Source organism: Petromyzon marinus, chromosome 66, assembly GCF_048934315.1.
Source record: "Petromyzon marinus isolate PM22_M1 ecotype Great Lakes invasive population chromosome 66, UKy_Petmar_22M1.pri1.0, whole genome shotgun sequence".
Taxonomy (NCBI): domain Eukaryota; kingdom Metazoa; phylum Chordata; class Hyperoartia; order Petromyzontiformes; family Petromyzontidae; genus Petromyzon; species Petromyzon marinus.
Genome location: NC_133732.1, coordinates 6,071,924 through 6,081,659, shown reverse-complemented (window position 1 = coordinate 6,081,659; position 9,736 = coordinate 6,071,924). Strand labels below are relative to the sequence as shown.

The window sequence follows — 9,736 nt, the reverse complement described above, 5'->3', positions numbered from 1 at the left end:
CAGTTGAGTGGTCGGTGCATATGCATCGTCAGCCCTGGGGAGACAAAGGCGGCCGGGCGTAGGTCTGACCACTCCACGCCCTCCGTGTTCTGTGATGGCCTTCATAGACGTTGCTGTTGCTTCTCGCCAACAGCACTTGCCCCTACAGCCCTGCTAGAGGCTACACGGGGGACCTTTATCTCCTTCATTAGCCACTGCTGCTCGCAAACAGCACTTGCCCCTACAGCCTGTTAGAGGCTACACGGGGGACCTTTATCTCCTTCATAGCCACTGCTGCTCGCAAACAGCACTTGCCCCTACAGCCTGTTAGAGGCTACACGGGGGACCTTTATCTCCTTCATAGCCACTGCTGCTCGCAAACAGCACTTGCCCCTACAGCCCTGCTAGAGGCTATACGGGGCACCTTTATCTCTGTCTCTTTAATGGGCACTGCTGCCCCTACAGCCTGTCAAGAGGCTACACGGGGGACCTTTGTCTTTGTGTGTTCATAGGTAGCTGCTGCTACTCGCTACTAACAGCACTTGCCCCTACAGCCTGTTAGAGGCTACACGGGGGACCTTTATCTCCTTCATAGCCACTGCTGCTCGCAAACAGCACTTGCCCCTACAGCCCTGCTAGAGGCTACACGGGGGACCTTTGTCTCCTTCATAGCCACTGCTTCTCGCAAACAGCACTTGCCCCTACAGCCTGTTAGAGGCTACACGGGGGACCTTTATCTCCTTCATAGCCACTGATGCTCACCAAACAGCACTTGCCCCTACAGCCTGTTAGAGGCTACACGGGGGACCTTTATCTCCTTCATTAGCCACTGATGCTCACCAAACAGCACTTGCCCCTACAGCCCTGCTAGAGGCTACACGGGGGACCTTTATCTCCTTCATTAGCCACTGCTGCTCGCAAACAGCACTTGCCCCTACAGCCCTGTTAGAGGCTACACGGGGGACCTTTATCTCCTTCATTAGCCACTGATGCTCACCAAACAGCACTTGCCCCTACAGCCCTGCTAGAGGCTACACGGGGGACCTTTATCTCCTTCATTAGCCACTGATGCTCACCAAACAGCACCTGCCCCTACAGCCTGTTAGAGGCTACACGGGGGACCTTTATCTCCTTCATTAGCCACTGATGCTCACCAAACAGCACTTACCCCTACAGTCCTGCTCGAGGCTACACGGGGGACCTTTATCTCCTTCATTAGCCACTGATGCTCACCAAACAGCACTTGCCCCTACAGTCCTGCTCGAGGCTACACGGGGGACCTTTATCTCCTTCATAGCCACTGATGCTCGCAAACAGCACTTGCCCCTACAGCCTGTTAGAGGTTACACGGGGGACCTTTATCTCCTTCATAGCCACTGCTGCTCGCAAACAGCACTTGCCCCTACAGCCCTGCTAGAGGCTATACGGGGCACCTTTATCTCTGTCTCTTTAATGGGCACTGCTGCCCCTACAGCCTGTCAAGAGGCTACACGGGGGACCTTTGTCTTTGTGTGTTCATAGGTAGCTGCTGCTACTCGCTACTAACAGCACTTGCCCCTACAGCCTGTTAGAGGCTACACGGGGGACCTTTATCTCCTTCATAGCCACTGCTGCTCGCAAACAGCACTTGCCCCTACAGCCCTGCTAGAGGCTACACGGGGGACCTTTGTCTCCTTCATAGCCACTGCTTCTCGCAAACAGCACTTGCCCCTACAGCCTGTTAGAGGCTACACGGGGGACCTTTATCTCCTTCATAGCCACTGATGCTCACCAAACAGCACTTGCCCCTACAGCCTGTTAGAGGCTACACGGGGGACCTTTATCTCCTTCATTAGCCACTGATGCTCACCAAACAGCACTTGCCCCTACAGCCCTGCTAGAGGCTACACGGGGGACCTTTATCTCCTTCATTAGCCACTGCTGCTCGCAAACAGCACTTGCCCCTACATCCCTGTTAGAGGCTACACGGGGGACCTTTATCTCCTTCATTAGCCACTGATGCTCACCAAACAGCACTTGCCCCTACAGCCTGTTAGAGGCTACACGGGGGACCTTTATCTCCTTCATTAGCCACTGATGCTCACCAAACAGCACTTGCCCCTACAGCCCTGCTAGAGGCTACACGGGGGACCTTTATCTCCTTCATAGCCACTGATGCTCGCAAACAGCACTTGCCCCTACAGCCTGTTAGAGGCTACACGGGGGACCTTTGTCTCCTTCATAGCCACTGCTGCTCGCAAACAGCACTTGCCCCTACAGCCTGTTAGAGGCTACACGGGGGACCTTTATCTCCTTCATAGCCACTGATGCTCGCAAACAGCACTTGCCCCTACAGCCCTGCTAGAGGCTACACGGGGGACCTTTATCTCCTTCATTAGCCACTGATGCTCGCAAACAGCACTTGCCCCTACAGCCCTGCTCGAGGCTACACGGGGGATCTTTGTCTTTGTGTGTTCATAGGTAGCTGCTGCTACTCGCTACTAACAGCACTTGCCCCTACAGCCTGTTAGAGGCTACACGGGGGACCTTTATCTCCTTCATTAGCCACTGATGCTCACCAAACAGCACTTGCCCCTACAGCCTGTTAGAGGCTACACGGGGGACCTTTATCTCCTTCATAGCCACTGATGCTCACCAAACAGCACTTGCCCCTACAGCCTGTTAGAGGCTACACGGGGGACCTTTATCTCCTTCATTAGCCACTGATGCTCACCAAACAGCACTTGCCCCTACAGCCTGTTAGAGGCTACACGGGGGATCTTTGTCTTTGTGTGTTCATAGGTAGCTGCTGCTACTCGCTACTAACAGCACTTGCCCCTACAGCCTGTTAGAGGCTACACGGGGGACCTTTGTCTCCTTCATAGCCACTGATGCTCGCAAACAGCACTTGCCCCTACAGCCCTGCTAGAGGCTACACGGGGGACCTTTGTCTCTGTCTCTTTCATGGGCACTGCTGCTCGCAAACAGCACTTGCCCCTACAGCCTGTTAGAGGCTACACGGGGGATCTTTGTCTCCTTCATTAGCCACTGATGCTCGCAAACAGCACTTGCCCCTACAGCCCTGCTAGAGGCTACACGGGGGACCTTTATCTCCTTCATTAGCCACTGATGCTCACCAAACAGCACTTGCCCCTACAGCCCTGCTCGAGGCTACACGGGGGATCTTTGTCTTTGTGTGTTCATAGGTAGCTGCTGCTACTCACTACTAGCAGCACTTGCCCCTACAGCCCTGTTAGAGGCTACACGGGGGACCTTTATCTCCTTCATAGCCACTGATGCTCGCAAACAGCACTTGCCCCTACAGCCTGTTAGAGGCTACACGGGGGACCTTTATCTCCGTCATTAGCCACTGATGCTCACCAAACAGCACTTGCCCCTACAGCCTGTTAGAGGCTACACGGGGGATCTTTGTCTTTGTGTGTTCATAGGCAGCTGCTGCTACTCGCTACTAACAGCACTTGCCCCTACAGCCCTGCTCGAGGCTACACGGGGGATCTTTGTCTTTGTGTGTTCATAGGTAGCTGCTGCTACTCGCTACTAACAGCACTTGCCCCTACAGCCTGCTAGAGGCTACACGGGGGATCTTTGTCTTTGTGTGTTCATAGGTAGCTGCTGCTACTCGCTACTAACAGCACTTGCCCCTGCAGCTCTGCTAGAGGCTACACGGGGGATCTTTGTCTTTGTGTGTTCATAGGTAGCTGCTGCTACTCGCTACTAACAGCACTTGCCCCTACAGCCCTGCTAGAGGCTACACGGGGGATCTTTGTCTTTGTGTTCGTAGGTAGCTGCTGCTACTCGCTACTAACAGCACTTGCCCCTGCAGCTCTGCTAGAGGCTACACGGGGGATCTTTGTCTTTGTGTGTTCATAGGTAGCTGCTGCTACTCGCTACTAACAGCACTTGCCCCTACAGCCCTGCTAGAGGCTACACGGACGGGGGTGTGAATCTCCACCTCTCCCTCCCTCCGCCTCCCTCCCTCCTCCCCCGGGGCCTATGCCAGGCTTCACCGAGGCGAGCTTCCGGCCGCTGCTGGAGTTTGCCTACTCGTCGCGCCTGCGCTTCCCGCTGCGCCACATGCGTGACGTCTACGCGCTGGCGCAGCACCTGCGCATGCCGCGCGTGCCGGGCCTCTGCGAGGAGGTGCACGCCCGCCTGGAACGGGGCGGCGGTGCCGGTGGTGGTGGCGGTGGTGGCGGTGGAGGTGGCGGTGGAGGTGGAGGTGGAGGTGGCGGTGGAGGTGGAGGTGGCGGTGGAGGTGGAGGTGGCGGCGGCTCGGAAACGGCGGTGGTCGGGCGGTGCGGGCAGAAAGGTGGTGAGCGATGGAGTGAGGCTGCGAGAGAGAGAGAGATGAAGAGAGACGGAGTAAGAGAGAGAGCGAGAGAGATAGAGAGATGGAGAGAGAGAGATGGAGAGAGAGAGAGAGAGATAGAGAGAGATAGAGAGAGAGAGAGATGGAGAGAGACGGAGAGAGATGGAGAGAGAGATAGAGAGAGAGAGATGGAGAGAGAGAGATGGAGAGAGAGATAGAGAGAGATAGAGAGAGAGATAGAGAGATAGAGAGAGAGAGAGATGGAGATAGAGAGATAGAGAGAGATAGAGAGAGATGGAGAGAGAGAGAGATGGAGAGAGAGAGAGATGGAGAGAGAGAGATGGAGAGAGATGGAGAGAGATAGAGAGAGAGAGAGATGGAGAGAGACGGAGAGAGATGGAGAGAGAGATAGAGAGAGAGAGATGGAGAGAGAGAGATGGAGAGAGAGATAGAGAGAGAGAGATAGAGAGAGATAGAGAGAGAGATAGAGAGATAGAGAGAGAGAGAGATGGAGATAGAGAGATAGAGAGAGATAGAGAGAGATGGAGAGAGAGAGAGATGGAGAGAGAGAGAGATGGAGAGAGAGAGATGGAGAGAGAGAGATGGAGAGAGATGGAGAGAGACGGAGAGAGAGATGGAGAGAGAGACGGAGTAAGAGAGAGAGCGAGAGAGAGATAGAGAGAGAGATGGAGAGATAGAGAGAGAGAGAGATGGAGATAGAGAGAGATAGAGAGAGATGGAGAGAGAGATGGAGAGAGAGACGGAGTAAGAGAGAGAGCGAGAGAGAGATAGAGAGAGAGATGGAGAGATAGAGAGAGAGAGAGAGAGATGGAGATAGAGAGAGATAGAGAGAGATGGAGAGAGAGATGGAGAGAGAGAGAGAGAGAGAGATTGAGAGAGAGAGATAGAGAGAGAGCGAGAGAGAGAGAGAGATGGAGAGAGACGGAGAGAGACGGAGTAAGAGAGAGAGATAGAGAGAGAGAGATGGAGAGAGAGATGGAGAGATAGAGAGAGAGATGGAGAGAGAGAGAGAGATGGAGAGAGAGATAGAGAGAGATAGAGAGAGAGAGAGACGGAGTAAGAGAGAAAGAGAGAGATAGAGAGAGATGGAGAGAGACGGAGTAAGAGAGAGAGCGAGAGAGATAGAGAGAGAGACGGAGTAAGAGAGAAAGAGAGAGATAGAGAGAGATGGAGAGAGATGGAGAGAGACGGAGTAAGAGAGAGAGCGAGAGAGATAGAGAGAGAGACGGAGTAAGAGAGAAAGAGAGATAGAGAGAGATAGAGAGAGATGGAGAGAGACGGAGTAAGAGAGAGAGAGATAGATAGAGAGAGACAGAGATGCAGAGAGACGGAGTAAGAGCGAGAGATATGGAGAGATGCATTGGGATTGAGTAAGAGCGATGGAGGGGACTCCTAAGATAGGGCCCCCATCCAGTTGGAGAGAGAGAGACGGAGAGAGACGGAGAGAGACGGAGAGAGAGACGGAGAGAGAGACGGAGAGACAGAGATGGAGAGAGAGAGAGACTTTTGACTTTTAAACAACTTTTATTGCCGCCAACAGCAACAACACTGGAGGCGAATCCGATACGAAACACACAAAGTCACCAGCAAACACAAATAACAAACGCTACGAATCCACGCGCTGTGGCGCTTAATGCGCCGCGCACAACACAAAACAAAAGTCACGTGGTGGTGGTGGTGGTGGTGGTCGTCATCACGCGTGCCACGGTGACAGCCGAGCGTTTCAGAAGGTGAACACGAGGGTGCCGTCCACGCTGGTACAGAGCGCTTATCTGACCCCCCCGGCGTTGGGAGAAGACGCGCTGCACATCACCGGCACGTGCGTGTGTGTGTGTGTGTGGTACGTGGCGTGGTCCAGCCGGAGCCGCGCCTTGAGCAGGCCCCTGAACACCGGAAAGCAGCGCAGATCAGCCGTCAGTGTCACCTTGCAGCGTCTTGTTCCTCGTTCTGTAACACCGCCAACTTCGCCTGAGCACAGGCGAAGTTGGCGAGGTCATGGCGCTTGTTGGCCAGGTAAGGCACCACCACCCCATATACGAAGCTGCTGTTGTAGAAGGGTGCCTCCAGTTTCCTGAAGATGTCCCCCAAAAGGCGAAACATTGGGTTTGAGCCACTGGCAGCGTAAGTACCGGTGGGGCCAGATCCTCCCTGGCACCGCAGGAAATGCACCAAGTCTGTTACCCCCGACGAGATTCGGCTGAGCCAATCTCCACTGGACGCCACCGCATATAACGGCAGACGTGGAGTTTTATCGCGACACACCCTTGCTGTGATGACGGTCAGAGAGAGAGATGGAGAGAGAGACGGAGTAAGAGAGAGAGAGAGAGACGGAGTAAGAGAAAGAGACAGAGAGATGTGGAAAGATGGAGCGAGAGAGAGATGGAGAGGAGACGGAGTAAGAGAGAGAGAGACGGAGTAAGAGAGAGAGATGTGGAAAGATCGATAGAGAGAGAGAGATGGAGAGGAGACGGAGTAAGAGAGAGAGACGCAGTAAGAGAAAGAGACAGAGAGATGTGGAAAGATGGAGCGAGAGAGAGAGATTGAGAGGAGATGGAGTAAGAGAGAGAGACGGAGTAAGAGAGAGAGACGGAGTAAGAGAGAGAGACAGAGTAAGAGAGAGACGGAGTAAGAGAGGGATGAGAGACGCTCAGTCCACGTGTACCAGCTCTGTCTGTGTGTACCAGCTCTGTGTGTACCAGCTCTGTCTGTGTGTACCAGCTCTGTCTGTGTGTACCAGCTCTGTCTGTGTGTACCAGCTCTGTGTGTACCAGCTCAGTCCACGTGTACCAGCTCTGTCTGTGTGTACCCGCTCTGTGTGTACCAGCTCTGTGTGTACTAGCTCTGTCTGTGTGTACCAGCTCTGTCTGTGTGTACCAGCTCTGTCTGTGTGTACCAGCTCTGTCTGTGTGTATCCGCTCTGTCTGTGTGTACCCGCTCTGTGTGTACCAGCTCTGTGTGTACCCGCTCTGTCTGTGTGTACCAGCTCAGTCTGTGTACCAGCTCTGTCCGTGTGTACCAGCTCTGTCCGTGTGTACCAGCTCTGTCTGTGTGTACCAGCTCTGTCTGTGTGTACCCGCTCTGTCTGTGTGTACCAGCTCAGTCTGTGTGTACCAGCTCTGTCCGTGTGTACCAGCTCAGTCTGTGTGTACCAGCTCTGTCCGTGTGTACCAGCTCTGTCTGTGTGTACCAGCTCTGTGTGTACCAGCTCTGTCTGTGTGTACCCGCTCAGTCCGTGTGTACCCGCTCAGTCCGTGTGTACCCGCTCTGTGTGTATCCGCTCTGTCTGTGTGTACCCGCTCTGTCTGAGTGTACCAGCTCTGTGTGTACCCGCTCTGTCTGTGTGTACCCGCTCTGTGTGTACCTGCTCTGTCTGTGTGTACCAGCTCTGTGTGTACCCGCTCTCTGTGTGTGTACCCGCTCTGTGTATACCAGCTCAGTCCGTGTGTACCAGCTCTGTCTGTGTGTATCCGCTCTGTCTGTGTGTATCCGCTCAGTCGCATCCTGTTTGCCTGATGCCCCAGTGCATGATGGGAGTGCCGCCCTGGTGACGCATATCGGCAACATCTCTTTGACCGTCGAAGCCGAGGCTTCTGGGAGTCCTGAAGAGGTGGATTCTGGGAGACCTGAAGCGGTGGCTTCTGGGACACCTGAAGAGGCGGCTTCTGGGAGACCTGAAGAGGTGGATTCTGGGAGACCTGAAGAGGTGGCTTCTGGGAGACCTGAAGAGGTGGCTTCTGGGAGACCTGTAGAGGTGGCTTCTGGGGGACCTGAAGAGGTGGCTTCTGGGATACCTGAAGAGGTGGCTTCTGGGAGACCTGAAGAGGTGGCTTCTGGGACACCTGAAGAGGTGAATTCTGGGAGACCTGAAGAGGTGGATTCTGGGACACCTAAAGAGGTGGCTTCTGGGAGACCTGAAGAGGTGGCTTCTGGGAGACCTGTAGAGGTGGTTTCTGGGACACCTGAAGAGGTGGCTTCTGGGAGACCTGTAGAGGTGGCTTCTGGGACACCTAAAGAGGTGGCTTCTGGGACACCTGAAGAGGTGGATTCTGGGACACCTAAAGAGGTGGCTTCTGGGAGACCTGAAGAGGTGGCTTCTGGGAGACCTGAAGAGGTGGCTTCTGGGACACCTAAAGAGGTGGCTTCTGGGGGACCTGAAGAGGTGGCTTCTGGGATAACTGAAGAGGTGGCTTCTGGGAGACCTGTAGAGGTGGCTTCTGGGAGACCTGAAGAGGTGGCTTCTGGGAGACCTGAAGAGGTGGCTTCTGGGAGACCTGAAGCGGTGGCTTCTGGGAGACCTGAAGCGGTGGCTTCTGGGAGACCTGAAGAGGTGGCTTCTGGGAGACCTGAAGCGGTGGCTTCTGGGAGACCTGAAGCGGTGGCTTCTGGGAGACCTGAAGAGGTGGCTTCTGGGACACCTGAAGAGGTGGCTTCTGGGAGACCTAAAGAGGTGAGCGATGGGATATTGCGCCGTGTGAGGACACAGACTGACTGAGACCCCCCCCCCCCCCCCTCCCCAGTTCCACTTCTCCATAGGCGCTGCTGCTGCTGCTGCCGCTCGCTACTAACAGGGCTCGCCCCTAACGGTCCGTTCGCCCCCTTCTCCTGTTGACGATAACGTCTGGCAAGTCGGCAGGGCTGGGTGCGTGGGTGCGTGTGTGGGTGCGTGGGTGCGTGGGTGCGTGGGTGGGTGGGTGGATGGGTGGGTGGGTGGATGGGTGGGTGGGTGGATGGGTGCGTGGGTGGGTGCATGGGTGCGTGGGTGGGTGGGTGCGTGGGTGGGTGGGTGGATGCGTGCGTGCGTGCGTGGGTGGATGGGTGCGTGTGTGCGTGGGTGCGTGGGTGGGTGGATGGGTGGGTGCGTCGGTGCGTGGGTGCGTGGGTGGGTGGATGGGCGGGTGGATGGGTGGGTGCGTGGGTGGGTGGATGGGCGGGTGTATGGATGGGTGCGTGGGTGCGTGGGTGGGTGGGTGGGGTGGATGGGTGGGTGGGTGGGTGCGTGCGTGCGTGGGTGGATGGGTGGGGTGGATGGGTGGGTGGGTGGGGTGGATGGGTGGGTGGGTGGGGTGGATGGGTCTCCCCAGGTTCAACCGTCGAATCTCGGAACACGTGAGCGGCTCGCCGTTAATTCGATTGTAGAGAGAGTCGCCGTTGTGCCCACACAGACGCCGTTGCTCACCGCAGAGAACCCCAGCGGGAGAGCCTCTGTCCGACCGCCGACGAGCCGAAGCTGCCGGTTAACCGAGGTTGACGTGCAGGAGCAGTCCCTCGGTTAACGGGGGGACATCGTCATCGGTTAACGGGGGGACATCGGTTAACGGGGGGACATCGTCATCGGTTAACGGGGGGACATCGGTTAACGGGGGGGACATCGTCATCGGTTAACGGGGGGACATCGGTTAACGGGGGGACATCGTCATCGGTTAACGG

At 55.7% G+C, this 9,736-nt stretch overlaps 1 protein-coding gene across 1 annotated transcript in view; it reads left to right on the top strand.

Annotated features, from left to right (window-relative positions):
- The window catches only part of LOC116956567 (uncharacterized), a 62,960-nt gene that overhangs the window by 6,105 nt on the left and 47,119 nt on the right, over positions 1 to 9,736 (top strand). Inside the window, exons 4-5 of the mRNA XM_076054541.1 lie at positions 3,980 to 4,291; positions 7,804 to 8,756. Of these exons, the coding sequence (XP_075910656.1) occupies positions 3,980 to 4,291; positions 7,804 to 8,756 (1,265 nt within the window). The remainder of the gene's footprint in view (positions 1 to 3,979; positions 4,292 to 7,803; positions 8,757 to 9,736) is intronic.